The sequence below is a fragment of the Ictidomys tridecemlineatus genome, chromosome 13 (genome assembly GCF_052094955.1).
Source record: "Ictidomys tridecemlineatus isolate mIctTri1 chromosome 13, mIctTri1.hap1, whole genome shotgun sequence".
Taxonomy (NCBI): Eukaryota; Metazoa; Chordata; class Mammalia; order Rodentia; family Sciuridae; genus Ictidomys; species Ictidomys tridecemlineatus.
Window position 1 is genome coordinate 26,392,346 of NC_135489.1, and position 24,110 is coordinate 26,416,455.

The 24,110-nt window shown below is 49.8% G+C and overlaps 1 protein-coding gene across 1 annotated transcript in view; it reads left to right on the forward strand.

Moving 5' to 3' along the window:
• Loxhd1 (lipoxygenase homology PLAT domains 1) overlaps window positions 1-24,110 on the forward strand; it is a 142,525-nt gene that overhangs the window by 81,586 nt on the left and 36,829 nt on the right. Inside the window, exons 21-29 of the mRNA XM_078030089.1 lie at window positions 873-1,006; window positions 5,282-5,448; window positions 6,212-6,316; window positions 8,099-8,227; window positions 9,565-9,729; window positions 13,896-14,077; window positions 17,832-17,948; window positions 18,616-18,778; window positions 22,860-23,014. Of these exons, the coding sequence (XP_077886215.1) occupies window positions 873-1,006; window positions 5,282-5,448; window positions 6,212-6,316; window positions 8,099-8,227; window positions 9,565-9,729; window positions 13,896-14,077; window positions 17,832-17,948; window positions 18,616-18,778; window positions 22,860-23,014 (1,317 nt within the window). The remainder of the gene's footprint in view (window positions 1-872; window positions 1,007-5,281; window positions 5,449-6,211; window positions 6,317-8,098; window positions 8,228-9,564; window positions 9,730-13,895; window positions 14,078-17,831; window positions 17,949-18,615; window positions 18,779-22,859; window positions 23,015-24,110) is intronic.

Here is a 24,110-nt window from a genome sequence, read left to right on the forward strand (position 1 = left end):
TGATGCATGTCTATAATGTAAGGACACTAAGTTTCTGAATTTGGTTATCACACCGTGACTATATGAGAATGTTCATAATATTTAGGGATGAAGGATCATGGTTTCTTCCACTTACTTTCGACTGATTCAGAATAAAAGTAGAAAGAGAGAGAGAGAGAGCAAGAGAGAGAACAGATTGAGTAATACAGAAAATGTTGCATGTAAGTGCAGAATCTAGGTTAAGGTGAGCAGACTGTCATTACATTATTTCTGCAAGCTTTCTGAATATTTGAAATCTTTTGCAAAATAAAGAGTCAAAAGAGGATAGCCAAGAATACCCCATTCACGTAAAGGGTCCTGGTGTTGTCAGCTTCCTCCTGTGCATATGGCAGCCTACGTACACGTGTATGATTCCCATTCCGTCTTACCACCTAAGTGGCGAGCAGCCCCAAGCCTTCTGTTTCTGTCAATCACTTTGGATTTGCACAGGACTGACTCTTGGCAGGTGCTTAATGGAAATTTGGGGTTGAAGGAGATGATGCACTCGTGCACACATAAACAGAATCTCTGTGCACCCCCATGACACACATACAATATGAATGCGGTATCCAGCAGACTCGTCAACTCTCTACCTCTCTCTCTCTTCACTTTCCCTCTCTTCCCTCCACCTTGCTGGGCAATAAGAACAAGAAGATCCCCTGGGCAGGGGCTGGTTAAATACCAACAGTGCAGAGCAAACTCCAAACTAATGAGTTGCAGTTTCCATCACCCCAGCCCTGGTTGCTTTGGGGTCTTATCCACCTCAGGTGCTGGGTCCTTGGGAGAATGAGGTGATGGCAAGTTGGGGAGAGAATGGATCTCACCCCTCTGAGTGCTACTCTGGCTCCTCCTAGACGGACACCTTCACCATCTATGCCATTGACCTGGGAGCTCTGTCCAAGATTCGGATTCGCCATGACAACACAGGCAGCAGACCAGGCTGGTTTCTGGACAGAATAGACATCACCGATGTGAACAATGAGATCACGTGAGTGGGGCTGGAGGAGAGGGAGAGAAGGCCATCCTTGCCACTAAGATAATCCTGAGAGAGGACTGCGGGTGGGTGAAGTGATGTCTGTGGGTGAGGGTGGGATAGCTGTGACTCTGTGGGTTTGGTCCTTTGGCAGGGTGGGTGTCTTGCCTCCTTCCCTCTCAATGGGCAGCCCACTGAAGCTTCTAGTTCTCAGGGGACAGTCTAAAGACCAGCCACTCCAGTTGGCCCATCCATTCTAAGAGATTTCAATCCCTATCAGGCCTCACACGCCTAGTCTCCATGTGCAGTCTTAGCTCACCCAGAAGTCCCTCCGTGGAAAAAAGAGCATCCCACACCTAGTTTCAATGTTCTAGACCAGAAACCAGCAACCCTTTTCTATAAAGGCTGTATAAAAATTATTTCTAGCTTTGCAGGTCATTTGGTCTCTGCAACAACAACTTTGCTGGTGAAGTACAAAAGCGCCTCTGGATGATAACTAAATGGATGGGCGTGACTGGGTTCCAGTCAATCTTCATCTACGAACACTGAGATTTGAATTCTGTGTAATTTTCATGCCACAAAATATTATCCATCTTTAGTCCCCCTCCCCCAACTATTTAAAAATGCAAAACTCATGTTAGCTCATGGGATGTACATAAATAAGCAGGTGGTGGGCCAGCTCTGGCCTCTGCTGGAGATTCTCCCCATCTCCCACCCTCACCTGCCCTACTGTCCCACAGAAGACCAGGCACAGTTTGCAGATGGTCCAGTGTTATGGCTTCCGTAAGGTCATCGTGGTGGCACATAAGGACCATGAGACAATCCCACGGCTGGGAACAGCATCTTGACCCAGGGTCTATCCTCTGCCAGTGCCTCACCAGGTCACCCTGGATGAGTGCTTCATCTTCATTTCTGTCATTTCGTCTTCTAATAAGTGGGCTTAGTGATGTCACTTCAGCCTACTACTCCAGACCTTCTGAAAACCTGAGGCATTCAAACTTGGAAAAGATAAAGTGCTGCTGAGACAGGAGGCAAGCGACAAGCTGTGAACATCCCCGGTTCCCCTGTGGCCCCGTCACAGCTGGCTAGTCCGTTCCATTTGTTTGACATTTCTGGTCCAGCCCAACAATTTAAAAATTATTGTAGCTTTGTAATTTATTTGAGTCTCCATCAGTACTTGTCCTTTTTGATCATTCTTTAAAAATATTAGCTATTCTTACCTTTTTCCAAATCAAGACATTAAGTGATTTGAAAAAAAAAGTCCTGTTGGAATTTTCATTGTTCTGCCACTAAATGCATGTATGGAGAATGGCATATTTAAGTTATTAAGTGCTGCACCCCATGTTCATTTTTCCACTTCTCTAGCTGTTCCTTTATGTGCCTCAGTAATGCTTTGCAAGTTTCAACCCAGAACTGCTCCATGTTCTTGTTAAGTTTATGTCCTGGTTTATCACTCATAAATAAAATTGTCTCCTGACTCTTTTTTTCTTTGCCTTCTCCTTTCTTCTTCTGCTCTTTCCTTCCTCATGTCCTCCTTTTCCTCCCCTCCTTTTCTGTGGGTGTTGCTAGTTGGAATTTCTTTAATAAGAAGCCTTCTCTATCCAGTGAGGGCTCTGTGGTGAGCCAGCTTCCCTAGTCTCCATGCTAGAAGCAAATGGAAGCAACGCCTGCTTTGGATGATAGAGGTGAATCCACAAAAGTCCAGAAGAAACAGAATCACAAGAGCAAGTCCCAGCTTCATGCAGAGACACAGCCTTCTCAGCAGTGCCTAGGCCCTCCCCAGCCTCTGCAGCTGGGGAAGAAGGGCTTTGCAGTCAAAGAGACTCAAGAACACTGGTATCAACTGCCCTGGACCAAGTCAACAGTGGCCACACACCTGGACACCTTGATCTCTCTCTCCTCTCACACCCTACCCCCAGTCCTTTGGCAGGACTTTCTGGCTCTTTGCTCAGGAATGCATAAATCTGACCCCATTTCTCCATCTTCCTGACTCTATCCCTCTGCTCAAAGCCTCCTGACTGATCCCCTGCTTCTTCCAGGCCCTCCTAGTGTCTCCAGCAGCCTAAGGACCTGATCATGTCCCTCCTGTGTTCAAACACCTGCAGAGTTTCCCACTCACCCAGAGGAAAAGCCAATCCAGTTCCATTGGCCTGCCTGGGCTGCAGGGTCTGCCCCACATCCCCACCTGTCTCTCTTCTTGGTCCCAGCGCCTCCCACCTTGCACATTCCTTGCTGTTCCTTGTACCCAACAGACCTGATCTCACCTGGGGCCTTTGCATTCACTGTCCCCTCTCGCTGGCACTCCCTTCTCCCATGGCTCACTCTCACACCTTTTTCAAGCAGGTCTCTGCCCAGATGTTACCTTCTCAGGGAGGCCTAGCATGCTCCCCCCCCCTTTCTTTTTCTCTGTATCACTTATCACCTAACCCACAGTGAATTTGTGCTCAGTCCTTGCCCTGTCCCTGCTTCAAGAAGGTTAAGTGATGACCTGTCTGTGCTCACTGTCGTGAACAAGAATCTACAAGAATGCATGGCAGGGTACAGATATAAATCCAAAGGCCTCAAGTTCCAACCCCACTTCCTCCATATCACCAGTATCACCAGCATGGCCAGTTTGGTTATACTTGTTATACTTGATGTTGTCCTACCTTTAGCTTATACACAAAAGTGGTAAAATCCTTACAAAATCATTTACACCTTATGACATTCAACTTTGTCTCTCCCTCTGTCCTTGTCCCCTGCTGACTTCACATTCTCATTGTCCCTGCCTCTGTCCCACTCCACCCCTTCCTTTATCTCTCTCTCTCTCTCTCTCTCTCTCTCTCTCTCTCTCTCTCTCTTAATTGGCCATAATTTAGATCTATAGCCTATTATTCAGAAGTTATTTGTTTGAATAAAATTTTAACTTTCCCATTCATACATTTAAAGGGCAAGAAGTGGAGCACTATGCATTTCACCCTGAAACTCTGATTTTTTTGTTTTTCTAGTAATGAACATTTGAGCCCAGGGCCTTGTGCAGGCGAGGCAAGCACTCCACCACGGAGCTGCACCCCAGCCCTGAAACATTAATTTAATGGCCTTTTAACTTCTGTCACTCTTGGCTGAGCTCGTCCTGCCTTTGAAATCCATGTCCATCAATATAACCTTGTCCCTTCCCCCCATCCGAGCCCTGGACTAAGGTCATGCTCTCTGGCTCTGCTGCTCTGGCATGTTGGTAATTGAAGGTACTGAGGACCAGAGGAGCACATGGGGCCCAGATGGAGGCAAGACCCTTGGAGTACACTGTCCCCTGCCCCTATGTGGACTAGTCCCTGAATGGCTCTTATGCATCACATCAGGCCCAGGGGAGCAGGAGACACAAGTGGAGTACAATGTTCCTAACTTGGAGATGGACAGCCTTCTCTGTCCTTAGACTTGTTCTATTGCTTACGGATCAGGGGTTCTCTCAGGCCTCCGCCCCCAGATAGCCGAGGCATGGTCAAGGAGAAAGAAAGGAAGGAAAATAACAATAACAATAACAATAGCATCAACAAATTCTGAGAGCTTACTTTAGCCATATCAGTATATCCCCGATATTGGATGCACATACATGAAAACATTTTTCATTGCTTATCTAAAATTCAAGTGTAACTTGGAGTCCTGTAATTATACTGGATAATTCTGGCAATCCTGGCACAGAGAGGTAGAGGGATTTGCTTGAGGTCACACAATGATTAGAGGAAGAGCCAGGTTTTAGAGGCAGACACTGATTGCAAAGGCAAGCCCCTGGTTACTGCTCAGCTGCTTCTCTCATCCTGGCCCTGCCTTCCTTCTGTCCAGGACCCTCCATCATGCTAGGCCCTTCCTCTCCATGGAGGAGTCTGACTAGGACCTCCCTTCCCCAGATGTCCCTGGGTTTACTCCTTAGCCTCAACCTTTGTACTTTCCCCAAAGCACAATTGGTTCATTCCATCGAAATCTATTAACTCAACACATGTGTATGGAGCACTTTCCATGAAACGCTCTGCTAATGTGGCTCTGGCTAATAGATTAGTTCCAGAAAGTGTTGTTGGATCAGTTCCCACAGGCCCTCTCTTTCCATCCAATATGACCCAACTTCAATGGGATGTCTGGAGACCATTCCCCAGACAGGTGACCCATGGGGTCCCTCTCAGGTTGGATGTGCTGGAAGGGCAAAGCCGTGAAGGGTGGATTGAGGAGACTGTGTGTCCCTCACTCTCAGCCCATACCTGCTCCTGCAGGAAACCTTCCTAAGAGGACATTCCCAACCTTCCCTCCCCATCCCTACAGGTACTACTTCCCGTGCCAACGCTGGCTGGCAGTGGAGGAGGATGATGGCCAGCTGTCCAGGGAGCTGTTGCCAGTGGACGAGTCCTATGTGCTGCCCAGCGAGGATGAGGAGGGTGGGGGACATGGTGACAGTAACCCCCTTGACAACCTGGCTCTGGAGCAAAAAGGTTTTCTAAACTAGAGCTGATTTTTCTCCCTCCAGAATCCCTGCCCCCTCCTCTCCTCCACTTTTGATCTCCATCTTTCCTCCCTCCCCAAGGGCTCTGGGTACAATCCAGATGCATCACCCTCTCTTTCCTCCACAGCAAGGAAGGAGAGGTCAGGGTGGGAAGCACGTTCCCATGTGCCCAGCAAAACGCTCACTATAAAGTACAGTTTGTAAAGTACGCGGGGTTACTGTCGGGATGGAAGGGTCGTAGCCAGATCTGATTCATCTTTTGTCCTTCCCTCCAGGCACATGAGAGGCTCCCAGTGCATTTGTGTCCAGGGAAGCAATGAGCACTGGCCCTCAAGAGTCCCCTGATGCTTGTGCTCTTCCCTGAAACCTATATCCCAGATGGCAGTCAGCACAGGGCTCCTGGCTGGTCCCCTGGATTCTCCCAATCACCATCCCCGCCCCCACTTCATCTCCTCTGTCCTATTGACTCTATTGATTGAGGGCTTCCTGTGTGAGCCAGGGTCAGGGGACATCATCTCCACCCTCAGGCAACTTCAGAAAAACACATACTGCAAGTAAAGTGATCATGGAAATGTGCTTATTTCTAATCCTGGGGTCCAGGAGTGTAGGATTGAGAGAGTAGGGGAAGAGCTGGCCTGATGGGGCCAGAGGTGGGGAGCAAGGAAGCCCTCCTGGAGGTGGCGGTCCTCTCCCCTCCCTCCAGGAGACTTGAGCAGTCTGCAGCTCACTTCTCTACATTCTTCTCCTGGCAGATAAATCAACCACGTTCTCAGTGACCGTAAAGACAGGGGACAAGAAAAACGCAGGTACCGATGCCAACGTCTTCATCACGCTCTTTGGCACACAAGATGACACGGGTAAGAAAGCGATGGGGACCAAGGCTTACCCACGTCTGTCCCTCTCTGGGACTCAGAAGTGTCCAGGGAAATTCTGATTGCCGAACCCAGCCCCATACAAGAAAGAAAGTTCCTTTTTTCCTAAAATCTCTCCTCTGGGTCAGCTTTCTCTTCTGTTCTAATGGCAGAGATGTTCCCTTGCCCAAAATGCACCCCAGTAACACCTGGGAAAAGTGGGTCCTCCCAACCTCCTATGAGCTCCAGCCAATGGACGCCATTCTTCTTTAGTACGAGATGCCCAAGGTGTCCTGGAGTTACTCTGAAGCCTTTGCATAGCAACCCAGAGAAGGGGGCATTTCGTGCTGGGCTAGGATCTTCTCGATGCCCCCATCCAGTCATTGTGTCTGAGTTTTGAGAATCAGCCCTCAAGTTGTCATCATGCATTAGCTCAGAGCTTGTGAGTTCAGAACTGCATGCCAACTGTTCTTGAAGAATGAAGGCTTATCCTGAGCCATGGGTGCTTATATTCTAACATGACAGTGAGCTAATGGAGACCTCAGCCCAGGGAACTTAACTGATTGGTTCAAATTTCCACACCACCATTCATGAGTTGTATGACCTCAGACAAGCTGCTTAGCCTCTCTGTGACTTAGTTTTCCCCACTTGTAAAATAAAGATAAAAACTTTATGTGCCTCACAGAATTGTGAATTTCATGGAATTAATTATGTGAAATATTTGGGTCAAAGTGTTATTCAATAAACACTAATCATTATTATTATTTAACGGGTTAGATAAAGCAAATAATGAATAATGAACTAATTAATTTATAACTTCTACTGTATGTGGTTGTGCTGGCTCCTGAACCATGGTCAAAGGAATCCATGGCTCCAACATCTGCTCTTACTTGCCTAGACGCACTCTTGCGCCCTTGACCGCCATCATCTTTATTATGTTCTTACAACAACCCTACAGGGAAGGGAACAAGAACATCTCTTTTTGACATTTGAGGAACCAAGTCAAAGTCAGAGACATTGAGCAATTTGTCCAAGATAGTCCAGATGGCAAGAGGCAGAGCCAGGCATTTGGACCAAGGTCTGTCTCTCTATGCGCTTATGCCAGTCTGCAATGAGGCTATGAATGCCAGAGACTTTCTATGTGAGGTGGGACCACAGTAGGACTGAGGGCAGGGGCAGGGGAGACTTCAAGGCAAGCTGAGGCAGGAGGGGATGGAGGTGATTCTGAGACCAGCTCAAATTTCAGGCTGACCCACAGTCGGAGTCCCCAGATTCCACATGAGAGATGGCAGGTGGGAGGTATTTGATGCCATCTCTCCAGCCTTCCAGATGAGAGTCTCCAGAGAATTCCCTTTGTCCCATCTGCATAGGGGTCCCCTGTTTTCTCAGTGAGCATGGGAAGGGTGGTTTTACTGGTAGTTCCTTCGTCACGTGGAGAATCATGAAGAGTTAGGAAAGAATGTAGATGTTGACATAGAACCCCACCACCTTCTCCTTGGAGAAGGCCTTTCTTTGGGTATAAACTAGAAAAAAAAAAACGTATACTTGAAAGGGTTACAGCAAAGCTCAATAAAAGAACACACACACACACACACACACACACACACACACACACACACACACACCAAATGTGCCAAAGTGCCTGGTGGGTGATAACTGCATAGTCTAAATTCAGCTTTAGAGTTGAGAAGTTTGGTCATTACGGAGAGAGACAAAATGGGTTGGTGGCTAACATGATTGGATAGATCTCAGGGTCAGCCAGTCATGTTGGGGTCATTTGGTTGGCAGGAACAACCCTCCTGAAATCCTCCAAGACCAACAGTGACAAGTTTGAGAGAGACAGCATTGAAATCTTCACAGTAGAGACGCTGGATCTGGGAGACCTGTGGAAAGTCAGGATCGGCCATGACAACACAGGTTTGGCCTCCCTCCCCTGTTCTCTCCATGAGCACCATGTTCAGACCCCTGTGGGCATCTGAACTTGGAGGTTTGGACACCATCTTCCTTCCATAATAACACAGCTTCTCCAACCCTCTAGTCCATTGGAGCCCTGGCTGTACACCGATTCTGGTCGAATTGGTTTGGGTTGGGACCTGGAAACTGGAAATTTTTAAAGCCTTTACCCATTCCCCAACCTCAGTAAAGTTAATATGAGGCTAGATTCGAAACTCCCTGACCTAACTCTGGCTCTCTGATTTGAGTGTGCATCAGAATCATGTGGGGTAGGCAGGGGTTTTAAAGCACAGGGTTCTCTCCCACCAGACTAGATTCAACAGGTCTGGGAAGATGCCTGAGAATATGCACATCTCCCAAGTCCTTGGGTGTTGTAGAGCCTGCTGGCCTGGGGTCCCCACTTTAGAACCACTGATCTAGCCAGCCCTTCGTGGAACCCACAGGCACTGCAGATAGGCAGAGGATGTACCTGTGTTTGCTCTCTGTCTGAGTAAAGTTGGACTCTTTTTTTTTTTTTTAATTTTTGGTTTTAGGTACCAGGGATTGAACTCAGGGGCACTCGACCACTGAGCCACATCCCCAGCCCTATTTTGTATTTTATTTAGAGACAAGGTCTCACTGAGTTGCTTACTGCCTCACTAAATTGCTGAGGCTGGCTCTGTACTCGCAATCCTCCTGCCTCCGCCTCCCAAGTCGCTGGGTGGATCCTTTTTCTTAGTGCCAAAACCGCCCTTCTAAGCTTAAGGAAGGGATCCTGGTCCTAGAATCCATGACTGTCAAGACTGCAGGAACAGGGCTCTCTGCCGTGTTTCCATTGCTTTCTTGAAGCTGGAGCACTCCGGGAGGAGCATCATTCCTCTACTCATTTCCCTCCTCCTCCTGCATCACAAACTGAGCCAGGGAGCTGTGAGTGTCATCCTGCCATTGAGTGGCATGATCGCCTCTGTAGGCTCAGGCTCCCTGCAGCATCCCTGGGCTCCCTGTTTGGAGCTCCTTCCACCCTGGACTGCATCCACTTTCGTCCCCTCAGAATGTCTCTGACCTCCTGTTACCTCCCTGTGCTCCTTCACTGTTGCTAATTTTGCTGGCAGCAGCCCGGGGTGTGATCCAGCCCCAGCAGCATGCACATATTAACAGGAATCATCTCAGCAGTGCTGTCAGCAGAAGGAATGACGCAGGAATGGCGGAGCTCTGGGTGTCCGCCAGCCAGTCAGGGAGGATGTTTGGAGTCCCTGCAGGAACCCACAGGAAACCATCTCTGCACAAGTCCCTGATGGTTTCTGGGTCTCCTCTCTCTCCAGGCAAGGCCCCAGGCTGGTTTGTAGACTGGATAGAAGTGGATGCCCCATCTCTTGGAAAGTGCATGACGTTTCCCTGTGGCCGCTGGCTGGCCAAGGATGAAGATGACGGGACCATTGTCAGAGACCTTTTCCACGCAGAGCTTCAGACAAGACTGTACACACCATGTGAGCACCACACACGGCAAGGCTTGTCCCCCTCAGAATCCCAGTACCTGCCACCCGACTTCACCCCCGTCCTCCTCCAGGGTCCACTCCACTTGGCTCTCTCATTCCTTCCCCAGATTTCCTGAGCTTGGGGTGGGGGGCAGAGGAAGCAGCCATGGAACTGTGGGCATAACCTCAGGGAAAGAAAACACAGGACTTATTCCAAACTCACCGCAAACTAGCTGTGACAGCACAAAGAGAGCCTGATCTCTCTAGGCCTCAGTTTCCTCATTTGTTAAATAGAGATAATAATGTAGGGTGGTTCTAGTATCAAAAAGACTGGTCTAAGTGTGGGGAATGGTGACCAAGCCACCACCAGTCCTTCTTCCAGGCATCTACAGCCAAAGAAATCCCCGCTACATGAGGGTTAGGAGAAGGCCGGAGAACTCCAAAAGGAAGTCAATGTAATTCCTTTTATTGGAGTAGCTTGTGACATTTTGACATTTCCCCTCTACTGTTGTCAGCTGATCATAGACATTAAATGTTTATATATGTGTAAGTGCATTTTAGGACCTGGGAATCAAACTGAAGTCAACAAAACTATAAATAATCTGTCTGAATTTGGTAAAATCTGAACCAAACCCAGAGCATACGACAACTTTTTTTTCCTAGCTAAATAATAAACTCTACCAAAATATTTTCCCCAAATAACAAACAGCATGAATCTGTGATGCACTTTTCCCCCTAAAGCAATTCCAGTGAAATATTTTCTGATCCAAAGCCTGAAGTAAAGTGACATTTCCCCCTCCAGTGAAGTCCCTAGGCAGGCATGCACAAAGCAAACCCTAGATCTAGTCCTTGCTCCTAGGAGCTGCCTGCAGCACAGGGCAGATTCTGAACTGACAGACACACACAGGGCTGGCAGAAGGACTGGTTGGGACCCTCAAGGGCAGATGTACCCATCCCCTCTGTGCCCTAGGACAGGACTTGCTCTGTGTCCCACCAAACGTGTAAGAGTTTGTGTGGCCTGACTTTGAATATGTAGTTGTCCCTTGACAGTCTGGGGAATTGATTCCAGGACCCCCCACAGACACTGAAATCTGCAAATGCTCGAGTCTCCTGTATGAAACAACATAACATTCACATATACTCTATGCACAGCCTCCTGTATAATTTAAATTATCTCTAGATGAGTTCTTGTGCCTCATACAATGTAAATGCTATGTAAATAGTTGGGATTCTGTGTTGATTAGGGCATAACAATAAGGAAAAATGTCTGTACATGTTTAGGACAGACACAACTTTTTTTTTTTTTTAATCATGGTTGGTTGAATCTGCAGATGTAGAACCTGCAGAAATGGAGGGCTGACTGTATTCAGTTCTAGCCTGATGGTAAAATCAACCCATTTGCCCCTTGTCTTGGACTCTCTTTTTCCAAAAGAAAAAAAAAAAGCAAAAAGGTGGGGAGAGAAAGGAAGGAAGGGGAGAAAAGAAAAAAGACCACAAAAGGAAATTGTTCAGGAAAGCCAATGAAGAGCTGGGTGCCGCGTGAAGGTGAAACTCTCAGGGTGGGAAGAGGGGGGAGGAGTCGACTGCTCAGGACCTACTTCCAGAGGAGGCCTCCGGGTCCAAAGCCATGGGCTCCAGGGAGCCAGGGAGCTTGGTCCAGGACTGATAGAAAACAGTGTCAGCAGTCCCAGGCAGGGTACTGGAAAGCATGTTGGAAGCTAGGTGTGACGGTGGTCAGGGTGGGTGGTGTGATCCCCTGTGAAGCCAGTGAGAAGAGACCACGAGTGCTCCTGGTGGGGTGACCCAGGACCTGCCCCAGAGGCCAGAGAATCAGAAAGGGGCAGCGGAGGCTCTGGACATGCAGACCCCAGGGGAGGCAGGCCCCAGTCTGGAACTACAAAGGCAGAGCTGTGTCATGTCACAGCCCAGGAGGGACTTTTGGCTTCCACATGTGTCTGAGGGTCATGACAGGTGAGGGAGGTGTCCCAGGGCAGTGGGTTTGGGGAGAAGAAAGTCTGAGAGGGGACCCTCCCCAGGCCATCTTGAGCTCTTCCTCAACTTTCACCCATCAAGGTTTCTCCTGGACGTTCTTAATAGATGTATTTGTGGTTCACGAAACAAACTGAACCACAGTCTAGTTAAACCTCCTCGTTTTATAGGTGAAGAAACCAAGGCCCAAGGACACACAGCTACCCCATGGCAGAGGCAGAACTAAAAACCAGAAACCAAATGTGGAGCCATGAGGGCTCAGGGTGGGCTGTTCCTACTCAGAAACGTCCAGGGCTTCTGCTGCTGCCCGCTGGTCTCAGGACAGCCCAAACTCCATCACCAGGCTTCAGGCCAGGGAGCAGCCTGAATCCTCACAGGACTGCAGAGATGAGCCTCCCTGTGGCTTGAAGGCCTGGCAGGGTTAAGGCCTCTATTTCTCAGCAACCCATAAGTGGGGCCCTCTTGGGCCACTGTGGGGCTCCATGTCATCTTTCTGGGCCTCCACGGCATGCTCTCCCTGTGGCTGGTGGCAGGAGGCAGTACGTTCTTCCATTTCACCCTGGGGGTAGACTGTATAGGCTCTGAGGTCAGACAAGTCTGGGTTCAAGTTTGAATACCACCATGTTCATCTCAGGCAAGTGATTTCTCGGAGCCATGATTTCCTCATGTTATAAAATGGGTAAAACAATACCTACTCCATCAGGTCATCATGAGGATGAAAAGAGATGAGGCCTTTAGAGTGCTTAATATAGAATCTGGCACATAGCAAGTCCTCCATGAATGACAGTTACAAGTGTCACTATCACAGGTCTGCGTCAAAGCACCCTGAAAATAAATGAAGAGCAAATTCCTTGTCTGGAGAAGCCAGAACTGCCTATTCTCTTGAGCATTTTCCTCTGGGATTTCTCTCTTGTGTGATATCTCTCTCTCTCTCTCTCTCTCTCTCTCTCTCTCTCTCTCTCTCTCTCTCTCTCTCTCTCTCTCCCCCCTTATTTTACTGAGGCCCACAGTAACCATACACATTCATATACATATGCAACAAATGAAAGTGTCACAAAAAATTTACCCTCCCTCTGTGGGACACACAGTGAAATTTTCTATTCCATATAGTTTTAAAAAAGTATTTTTTAGTTGTTGATGGACCTTTATTTTATTTATTTGTAGGTGGTGCTGAGAATCGAACCTAGTGCCTCACACATGCTAGGCAAGCACTCTTCCACTGAGCTACAACCCCAGCCCCAATTCTATAAAATTTGTAAAGTACTGGGTGGGTAGCTTGGTGAACCCACTTCACAAGCTGCCCGTGAACCCAAATGTGTAGTTACAACACATGATTTTTAAACTACTTTTTTCAAACTTTAGTGGAGAGTGTGTGTTAGACCTACCTCACAGACAATCTGAGGAGGAGTTTGGGAATCTGTATTTTTAACAAGCTCCCCAAGGCTCCTGAATCAAAAGGTCCTCAGCTAACACTGCAGACTTGCTGGTCCTTCCCGCTGGTGGATGCTCATGGGGTAGCTGCTTGTTAACAGCTCTGGTTGGACAGATCTCTTTTAAAGACAGATGGTAGTCCCGGAACTGAGGACACCTGGTCACCCTCATCTCCTCCTGTCCCTCCTCTACAGGACACTTCTGTAAAGTGAAGGTAACTGAATGAGGGTCCAGGTGCACAGGTTGGGGAGGGCAGGCCAGCTTGAAGCAAGTGAGGCTGGGAGCTAGAGCTGGGGAGAAAGGAGAGAGGATTCTCACCGCTGAAGCCGGGAGATCTGGTTGGTGAGTCCCCTGAAATCTAGTGCTCCTGATTACAGAATGTCCAGCTGAGCACCATGTTGAGGGGACTTTACAGATAACAGAAACTAAGGTTCATAACTAACTTGCTCAGGTCACACGGATAGTTAAGTCAGATTCAAGCTTGGGCTTGTCAAATTCCATAACTTGGGCCTTCCGTCAGTCTGCTGTACTGGTCTTGTGATGCCCGAGGCTCAGCGACCCTGATCTGGTCTGAGGGATCGGAGGATTTCTGTGATTGCAAGACATGGAACAGGACCACCCTGTGGTTGCTAGGTGACCATGTGAAAGTCAGGTCCAGGAGCAGCAGCTCCCCAGTGAAAGGGTCTGGGCTCGTGAAGAACTTGACCTCACCTGCCTTTGTCTTCCATTCTCTCGTCCCCTCTTGCCACCCCCCTCAGTTGTCCCTTACGAGATCACCCTCTACACCAGCGATGTCTTTGCTGCTGGGACAGATGCCAACATCTTCATCGTCATCTATGGCTGTGATGCTGTGTGCACGCGGCAGAAGTTTCTGTGCACCAACAAGAGGGAGCAGAAGCTGTTCTTTGAGAGGAAGTCTGCCTCCCGCTTCATCGTGGAGGTACCTGGGCTCAGCAAGCTGCCTGCAGAGGTGGCGGGTCAGAGAGGCGGGGAGAGAAGCCTGCCTTGAGGGCAGGACGTGCCCTTCATAGTGGGAGCTGGGCAGCTCATCCAGTGTCTCTGGGCTTCAGAACCTCCCACCAACCAAGAGGACGGTGAAGCTGGCTCTGGCCCTCCAGGACTGGGGTCAGGACCAGAGGCAATGAATGGCTAGGACATGGGAAAATGAGAGAAATGATGGCAACAGGTTGTCTCCCGTGAGTCCACCACAAAACTCAGGTCTATAGTTGGAGCAAGGCTTCTGGGCAGGCTGGTCTGGGGGATCTGAGGGGTGGCATACAAATCTCACCACCAGTGACCACTTGGGGACAGGTCTACTGCTCAGCTTGCAAGCCACGACCAAGCAATCCAATAGAAAAGAACATCCGTGTGTTCCCCAGCTCCCTGTCAGGTCTGGGCAGTGGGGCTTTTCCCTGAAGTTTGGTATGGGTGTAGGTCCCAGCCCCAGAGTCCTACACCCCCCCATTCAGTGCCTACTCTGACCCAAGATCCCTGCAGTATACCCAGCGGGTGGGAGACCCGAGAGCAGGAGAGGCCCCGTCCCTGCCTTCAACAGTTCTGCAGTGTGGGTGAGAACCCCAGAATCCACACAAAGCTTCTGGGTCTGGTGATTGTCACCATAATTGACCTGTGGGTCAGAGGGCATGGACCTCAAGGATTTATCTATATTCATTCACAGAACTCTCATAGCAACCCTGCTGGACCGATTCCTGGGCAAAGAGGGGGAAACCAAGGCATAGGGTGCTCAGGGGCTTACAGAAAGCCACACCACTAGGAAACAGTGGACGCACAGTCTCTGAATCTGGAAGGACTGGCTCTGGAATAGCACCCTGAGCCTCAGCCAGATCTAGCAAGTGGGCAGAGCTGCAGCCCATAGGTATCTAGGGAAGGAAAGGGCTCTTGGAAGAGCTGGTTTTGGCTGGGCATGAAAGTGGACACATGCAGGGACAAGGAGGAATGGTATTCCTTGTGCGGGGAACAGCATGACCAGCACCCCAGAGGAGGAAGTAAGTAAAGCCTGCAGATTGAGGTTTAGCCAGAGGGCCTGGAGGAGCATGATGTGACTTAGGGAAACAGCAGGGATGAGAAGGGCCAGGAACCTCAGGGGCCTCAACTCTCCAAGTAGCAGGGACCGTGGAGACACCCCTTCTTTGCTGGTTATGGGAAACAAAGCCCCCAACTCTTCCTCATTATTGATCAGTCAGTGGCTGTCCCAGGAGACCTTCTTAGGGACCATTCAGGCACTCGTGGGAAGGTCTGCCACCTTTGTTGAGTCTTTTAGCAAGAAAAATTCAAGGCTGATTCATGTATCCACATAAAACTCACATCTCACCACCCAAGATGTCACGGCGTGAGTCATCTGAGCCCAATGCCGTCAGTGGCTGAGGCTGTGGTTACACCTCAGCAGGACTTCTGGAGACTTTCATCAATGAAGTCCCCGCTCACAAGCAGCTATAATTTGCCAGGAATTTGTTGCTATTTTTTTTTCTTTTCAAATCTATTTGGGTCTCAGGGAGTTTGAGACCTTGAGAACACACAAAAAGGCTTTGTCTCTAGCCCCTGCCCCTCCTCCTGCCCACACCCCTCTCTTCCTTTCTGTCGTCCAGTGGATCTCCAGGTGAGAGGAGAGCCCGGGATGGCCAGCACTGACCCTCACTCAGCCACTAGCCCATGAGCCAGCCACCACTTCTCCCCACGCAAGGACACAGGGTTATCTGGGAAAAGAACAAGAAGAGATCAGAGTCCTCGTGCCCTTCCTGCAAGCTCCTCCTGACATGTCCAGGAGGGTGGCAGTATAATCATCCCATTTCACAGATGAGGAAACAGCACAGGAAGGCTTAGAGACTGGCTCCAGTTATCCTAAAACAGCAGAGCAGGGCTCTGTACTCCAGAACCTTCTCTGCTTCTTTCTTTCACCTCCCAGGAGAATCCCAGGTCCCTTCTGATGCTGACATCCTCTGAGGCCCACCATCTGTGACCAACAGTCCTCTAAAGGCCTCCTGGCATTTGAGGGATAACTGTTGAGTCAGCTCCTGGTGCATCCAGCCAAGTAGCTGGTAGATTCAGGTCTCAGAGGTATCATTGCAGCCTGAGGCTCATACCTCTCACACCTCAAGGCAGTGGGATGGGGAAGGAGGAAAGAGGCCTGTGGCCAGAGGGAGAGTCACTGACCCTTTACTGCCTGGTCCTACTGGGAAGCTGGGTCCTCAGATGGAGATCCTGAGGACCAGGGAGTCCTCCCTCAGCTTCTGCGCATGTCTAGATGGGGAAGAGTAAGGCCTCGTTTACAATTTCCATGGCAGTGAAAACACTGATCTTTGTTTAGAGACTCAGAAGCCTCAGGGTCTCCAGATAGCCATCATGGCCACTGATTTTCACTCCTCTGATGCAGAGGGGTGGTGGCAATGGGGCGGGGGAGGTGCCACAGGGCAGCTGCAGCTGGAGTACAGAACACTGCCGGCTGACCCTGCCCTTCTTTTCTCTTTGCCCTTCCTCGACTTGTCCTGATCCTCTTATGGACAGGCAGGGTGTGGATCGATACATACAGCATCGTTTTAGAGGAGAACATGACATATGAGAACCCAGAGAGGCCCAAGAGTCTCGCAGGGGGGGGGGCTTGAGTCGGGCTGGTTGGGCAGGCAGCCTGGCAGACAGAGCGCCCACAGGTGCACCGTGGACAAGTGCATGGCCTTGCCCTGTGTCTGGCCACCCCACCACTTCCTTCAAAAGGCTCTGAGGGGTCAGGGACCTGTCAGTTCTGAAGGAGCTGCTCCCTGGCACCCCATTGCCTGTAGGCTTCAGGCAGGAGAGAGAGATCGGCTTCCCCCACTTCAGGGCTTGCCTGGGCACACCATTGTAAAGTGTTATGAGGGCTGACGTCATCATACCCACCTTGTAGGGAAGGGAACAAAAATACTCATTCTTTGGTCCTCTCCACCTCCACTGGTCTACTGGTTGAGTGCCCAGGTCACAGGCACTGTTCCTGGCTTTGGGGATACAATGATGAACACAGGTGCCTGCCCTGTGGCTTTCAGTGCTAAAAGAAAGAATAAGTACAATGCAGCGGTGGAAGAGACAGAAGGCAACACACAAACTTCTGACTGTGGGAAGTACCCAGAGGGGGAGCCACACTAAGCTGGGCACCCGTCATGAAGAGAATTGACTTTCTTGGGACGTCCAAGGGACACTGGCAAAGCACATGCAAAGGTTCTGTGGCAAGGGAATGTCAAGTTTGCAGGACTGGAGTTTGTGGGAGTGCAGAAAAGGCATGGCAGGAGAGGAGCCCTCTTCGTGACCTGAGGGCTTGAACAAGGTCAGCCTGGCAAGATAGCAAGGGCAGAACCTCAGCTCCTCTTATGATACCCAATTCAGTTCTCCAATGGGGAATGGGACTTTCCAACAGCAAGCAACAGGAAGCCAGGGGGCGGGGCTCCACCTTGAAGAGTGAGCCACCTCCGAGAAGTGGACTGAGCTGGGAGCTGGAGTTCAGTGACTTTAAGTCGGGGTTGGAGAAGTTAAGCATGAACATGGAATGTGCAGGGGCGGGGGGGGGGGGGGGTGGACTGGCTGGGCCATGGAGAATTTTGGAGAAAGTGACCTCTAAAAGTTCAAAGGGACTTAGGGGTGGCTGCCCTAGGGAGGCAGGGTGTCACTGAGGCTTTTCTGCGAACCTCTGCCTTTTATCCTTTCCAAAGTTGGAAGACGTGGGAGAAATCATTGAAAAAATCCGGATCGGCCACGATAACACAGGCATAAATCCGGGGTGGCACTGCTCCCACGTGGACATCCGCAGGCTCCTCCCAGACAAAGATGTGAGTTTTTGCCTGGTCTGCTCTGCTCCTCCTCTTGCCCTGTTCCAGAAGAGACAAAGCAGATTCCCTTGATGGCTACTTCAGCCTTATTCAATTGAAATACAATCTCCTCAGGAAAAATTCACCCAATTCACTCAGACTAGTTCAGGGCCAGGGCAGAATCTTCTGGAACCTGGTTTAGTGGCCAAGGAGGAGAGTCTGGGCAGCCACATCTCTGCTCCCCATGCCCAAGGCCAGAGTACTAGTGAAGGACCAGAATGTCCATCTTCTACTCAAAGTCAGTTCACAGAAGGAAAACATTCTGCATCCACAAAATTCTCAAGTTAGGAGACAGCTCTCTGCCATAGTGGATATGAATGATTTGGGAGTGACTTAAAAGCGTGGAACTCCTTCCCTTACTCCCTGAATCTAAATGTTCGCTTTGGGGTTCAGATATCTATGTTTAAGTGACCCTGGGAACCCCAGCCTTCAAGAGCCAATCACTGACGTGGTTGTGAAAGTCTTCAAGTGGGACAAGATCTGCGGAACGGGGCAAGAAGATGCCTTGTGGTTTTTGCACTTTTGAGGCTCCATGTCACTTGTCCTTGGTCTAATTAACATTAACATGAGTCTCTGGAATTGGTAGTTCCCACACCAGGGGCTAATTTCTCCCTCCTCCTCACTCCAGGGTACAGAGACCTTGACTTTCCCATGTGATCGATGGCTTGCCACCTCCGAGGATGACAAGAAGACCATTCGAGAACTGGTCCCCTACGACATCTTCACTGAGAAATACATGAAAGACGGGTCCTTGAGGCAGGTCTACAAGGAAGTGGAAGAGCCCCTGGACAGTAAGTGTAGGGGTCACCCCCATCACCAGAGGCAGCGCCATGGCCTGGCCCTCCCTTGCAGAGCACCTGCCCTTTCCAGACTGAGCCTTCTCCTGCAGACGGAGGGTCTATTTTATCTCCATGCTGTAAAGAGGGTAACTGAGGCTCACAGAAGTCACACAAGCTGCCCAGCAGCTAATAAATTGCAGCAGTAGACTTCAAAGTTTTTCCTGTTTCACTCCAAAGTGTGTATTCAAATCCCTTCCTGGTCCAATATTATGATAATAAATCCAAATAGGCGTTTTCCTGTGCCTAAATTATCCTGGTCCTCGCTTTCTCTCTCCTCCATATATTTGCCTACCAATCTGGGTGGATTGGTCCTCTCTGCTCATGCTGGATCCAGCTGCTCCAATTAAGTATGAATTAAGAAGCATCTTGAAACTTGGGATGTAGTTCAATGTAGAGCACCTGCCTCGTATGCAAGGTCTTGAGTTGGATTCCCAGCACCACCAAAAAGAAAAGAAAAAAAATGGAGGGAAGAAAGGCAGGCAGGCAGAAAAGCCCTAGCTGATTTGTAACTGAAACTCTTGTATATTAGCTCTCCATGGTTGGAGGGTTGGATGCAGGGACAGAGTGTCCAATGTCCCATATTTGTTTTTTGTATGAGTCAGCCCCTTTCTCTCTTTTCTTTCCAGAATCCCCAGCCCTTTTAAAATATTTTCTTTAGAGAAAGGGTCTAGCTGAGTTGCTTAGGGACTTCCTAAGTTGCAGAGGCTGACTTTGAACTCATGATCCTCTGGAGCTGCTGGGATTACAGGCATGAGCCACCATGCCCAGCCCTTTCTCTATTCTTCATGAATGTCATTTTCTCTGCAGGATCTGCACCATCCTGACCACTCAATTCTTGGGCTTCCTCCTTTGCTTTGAGTGACACAGTCACATTCTGATTCTCTTCCTACCTCTCTAGTCCGCTGAGGTGGTATTCCTCAAGGCTTACTCTTCAGCTTTCTCCTCTTTTTCTACATCATGTGTGCGTGCACATGCACATATATTCTTCCTGTACCTCAGGGGCAGAGTCACACCTCTGTTTTGACCAGTGAAGGCGTGGTCCATGTCAATCCCCACGTTATTCACCAGTCATTCGAGAATTAGCTTTAGCTATTTCAAAAATCAACTTCACTTACAAGAGCCAGACTTTATGCCACTGATAACATACAAAAAAATCCTCTGGGCCTCTCCAGCATGGTGGTCTACATGGACCCCAGAAGCTCTAAAACCTTAGAAATCCAGCTCAACATTGTGGTGTTGCCTTCTTAGAAAAACTGGAGTAAAACCCAAGACTCCAATAAAATCCAAGATTCCCATCTAAAGACAGGGGAACAGATCTTTCTGCCCACCAAGCTGGTGAGACAATCAAAAGTCAAATATATTTTTCCTTTTCTATTACAGGAAGAAAAACAGTTATAGCTCCTTCATTCCTTCAATCTCAACTGCCACTCCACTTAGAAATAAAAACCAGTGTTGCCCCAGTACCGTGACTCTCCCTGCCCATATTTCTTTCCCTAAATTTTCTTTGCTATTGAATCAGGGCAATAGTTTTCTTTTCTTCTTGGACCCCAGAAGATGCCCTGGACTGCTGTCCCAGCAGCACACTTGGGCTGTTCTGTATGAATCACTTGCCACAAAACCCACTCGGCACTTGGTGATGTTTCTAAGGAAACATCTTTCCACTGATGAGCTGTGGCCTGGGTGGGATGGAGAGGGAGGAGGATCCAGAAATAGCTGGATCCTGCACACAGCATTGCTCAGCACCCAGAAGCTGGATCTGTTTTCCTAATTCCCTAAGGACTGGAAAAAGCAGTGGGGGTGGAGTAGGGGGAGTAGGAAGGCCATTTAGTCACAGCCCCTGGGGACACATCAGCAATCTGGGAAGAAGGCTTCTAGAAACGTGTCCTCACAGGCCCACCCACCCACCACGATGATTCCATGTGTGGAACAGGCAGGCCTGAAGGCAGCCAGGAAGTGGAGGAGAGGAAGTGAGAGGGGAGGACAGGCGACTGTTGTGTCTCAACAGTGACAAGACTCCTAATGTCACTTCATGTCAGTATTACCTTGGTAGACTTGGATGATATTGGCTCTTTGAAGCAACAAGAGGTTTCATTTACTAATGCAGCAGGAATGCTGGCTGGACCGTGCACTGAGTGTGGTGGGGTAAGGGCAAACGTGATATGTCCCCAGTTGCCCTCACATTGGGAGACACACCTGTAACCATTAGGTCTCACAATGCACCAACAGGCTTTGGAAAGCAGGGCGCTGGGAGTGCTGTGGAGAGAGAGATGGTGGGTGGAAGGTCTGGAATGGAGATGGGGTGCAGCAGGGACAGAGCTCATTTGGACGTGTGAGTTTGATGCTGGGTTCTAGTCGAGGTGGAGATGACCACTAGGTAACAGAGCAAGGGTTTGAAGCATGGGAAGCAACTGGAGATACAGACTCAGGAGCTCAAGGAAGACACTGCCAGGCTGTGCAAGATGAGCTGAGAGAGGTGGGTGGAACTGGGAGAACTTGGGGTCCATGGGGTGCAAAGGCGATGAGGACCTATGATGCTACTCCAGAAGGCACACCAGAGAGGAAGAAAAAGAGTGTGTGCTGCAGAACCCAAGGGAACACCAGGAACCATGTCGCGGGTGTGCCTGTGCCAGTGCCCACGGCCATGAGCAACCGTAGCCTCTCACTTACCCACATTGGATTCGAGGTGGTTGTGAGCCCGATTCCAAGGGCTGGAGAGAAAGCCCTGATCAGGTCCTGCAAGGAGGGGGACTCCTTTCCAAGGGTCTTGTAGGAATCCTGAGGCTCACAGGAGATCCTTAGCCCTTAATCTAGGGTAGGTGCCACTCCTCTCTGTGTCCTGTACCACACACTGTGCCACTGTTGCTGTTGGCTCTCTGCCAACACTCAGGTGTCATTTCTCTGGGTCATAAACACCACTGCATGAACCCTGGCTTGTCAAGAAAGGCTTTCTTCTGCCTTGAGGCCTTCTCCAAGTCCCTATAGGAATCTGGCAGCCATCTCCCTACTGGGTCTCTATGTGCACATGGGGGGTCCCTACTTTCAAGGAAAAGGGAAATTAGCCTCTAGCCTTCATCTCCCTTGGGGAGAATCCAGCGAAACTGCTTCATCCTTGACCTGAAACTAAAGATCTCCATGGACAGAGGAGTATGGACAGGGGAGAAGCATTCCTACATTCGTAAAGGAGTTTTGTGGGGGCTGGGTTGTGGCTCAGTGGTAGAGTGCTTGCGTATCAGGTGTGAGGCACTGGGTTTGAGCCCCAGCACCACATAAAAATAAATAATAAAATAAAGGTGGTATGGTGTCCCTCTACAACTAAAATAAATAAATAGATAGATACAGGTTTGGGAGGCTTGCCTCTTCCCGCTGGGTTAGAGATTGGGAAAGGGCTGTTTAATTTAATTCTTCTTCTAGGAGGCCACAGCAGAAGGCAAAACAAGAGGCCATAAGCTTCCATTTTCCTTAAACTTTCTGTACTCGTTGCCCTAATAGGTATCAGGCACTTCCTAGGGTCCCTGGGGGACAAAGGATGGGCAGCAGTCCCTGGGACTTGGGGGAGAAGAGTTTGTCTGAAGCCCTGAGGGAAGTCAAGGGGACACAGTGGGGTGAAGAATACATGAAAATAAGAAAATGGACACTGACCGGCAATGATTTTTAAAAACATATTGTAATTTTCCTCCAGTTAGAAGGATCTGGCGTTGACACCAGTCGGATGGAATGTCATGTGATTGTCGGTGTGTCCCAGTGACCACAATGTAGACACACTTCAGGTGGCATCCGGGGTCTTTCCCCCGGACACTGTGTAGGTGGCTGGTTTGAGGTGCACTTGGAGAAGTCCCCATGCTCTGGTTCTCTGAGAGCCCCTGGGTGCAGATCAGCAGGGGTGGCAGCCGAACATGCATAACTGAGCAAGAGGAGGGCCTGACTCCTTGAGGCCTGCACCACACCTCAATCCGCCTGCAAGTCCAGCTCCCAGACCTGAAGCCATGTCATCCTTCTCCCTTTGTCTTGTCCATCTGTCCGACTCCTTGCCCAGTCGTGCTGTACTCGGTGCAGATCTTCACCGGGAACGTTCCCGGGGCGGGGACGGATGCCAAGGTCTACATCACCATCTACGGAGACCTGGGGGACACGGGGGAGCGGTACCTGGGCAAGTCCGAGAACCGCACCAACAAGTTTGAGAAAGGAACGGTATGCGGGGCGTGCTGAGTTCACCCCACTTCCCTTCTCTTACCCTGGGACATTTATCTGGGTACTGGCTCTCCTTGGTCCCCAGGGGTGTTCGGGAATTCTGTGGGATATTGGGAACCCCCATGGGGGCTTTTGCCCTTGCCCTTCCCCCCACAGGGCAGCCCATCCCCCTTCCTAGCAGGTGTACCTTCCCAGGGTCCCACAGATGATGTCAGGTGGGGCAGAAGGTGGGGCTGGAAGTCTAGGTTGTTGGCTTCATGGGAGGGTCTCGGCTTCACCATGGGTGTCTCATGCCCGTGGAGGTGAGGGCTGGAGGGTGGTGCAGTCTGTGTGGACGGAGGCTTGGCCTGGGGGTCTGGAGCCCCGGTCTGCCTTCAACTCCATATGTGATTCACCTCCTCTGACCTCAGTTTAAAGTAAGGGGTCAAATTTGAATTGACTCAACTCCATCATGCAGAGCCCTGGGCAGCACATGGTGCTGGGAAACCATGGATAAAATGGGGGAAGCAGACAGGCCCCCCCCCACCCAGATAGAACCTCTTTGACCTGGCCTGTTTATTGAGGCACCAAGCAAGTCCTCTGTCAAGAAAAGGGTTCTGTGACTATTAAAAGGCTTTAAAAAACCACATGACCAGCAGTATCAACAGTCCTTCCAGCTTGAACATACTGTGATTTTACAAGAAGGAAGAAGTCTGTCCAGAGGGACCTTAAAGGGTGGGCATTGCCAGACTTCCCGTTGCCACCAGCTCAGCTCTCTCCCTGCGCCCTGCCTGCCTGGGCCCCTTCACTGGACCCACAGCCTCTTCTCCTCTGTATTCATCTAAAACTTTCCCAAACCCCCAGAGGCCAGGAGATCATATCTGGGGAATTGGCTTCTGATCCAAGCTGTAGTCTTGCTCGTTGGTTGGGTGGAGGGATTTCACACTCCAACCTGTGGGTCTTTATCAAGGGTGTCCTTAAGCCTGACATTCAGCCAGGTGTGACACTTAGTGTTAACCACTTGCTACTGAATGGAGGAAATCAGACCTGGGGCAAGAAAAGTGGTTGTCACCTAAGTGGGTCTGCAGTGGCTGGTGACCCCAGGAGTAGGGTCTCA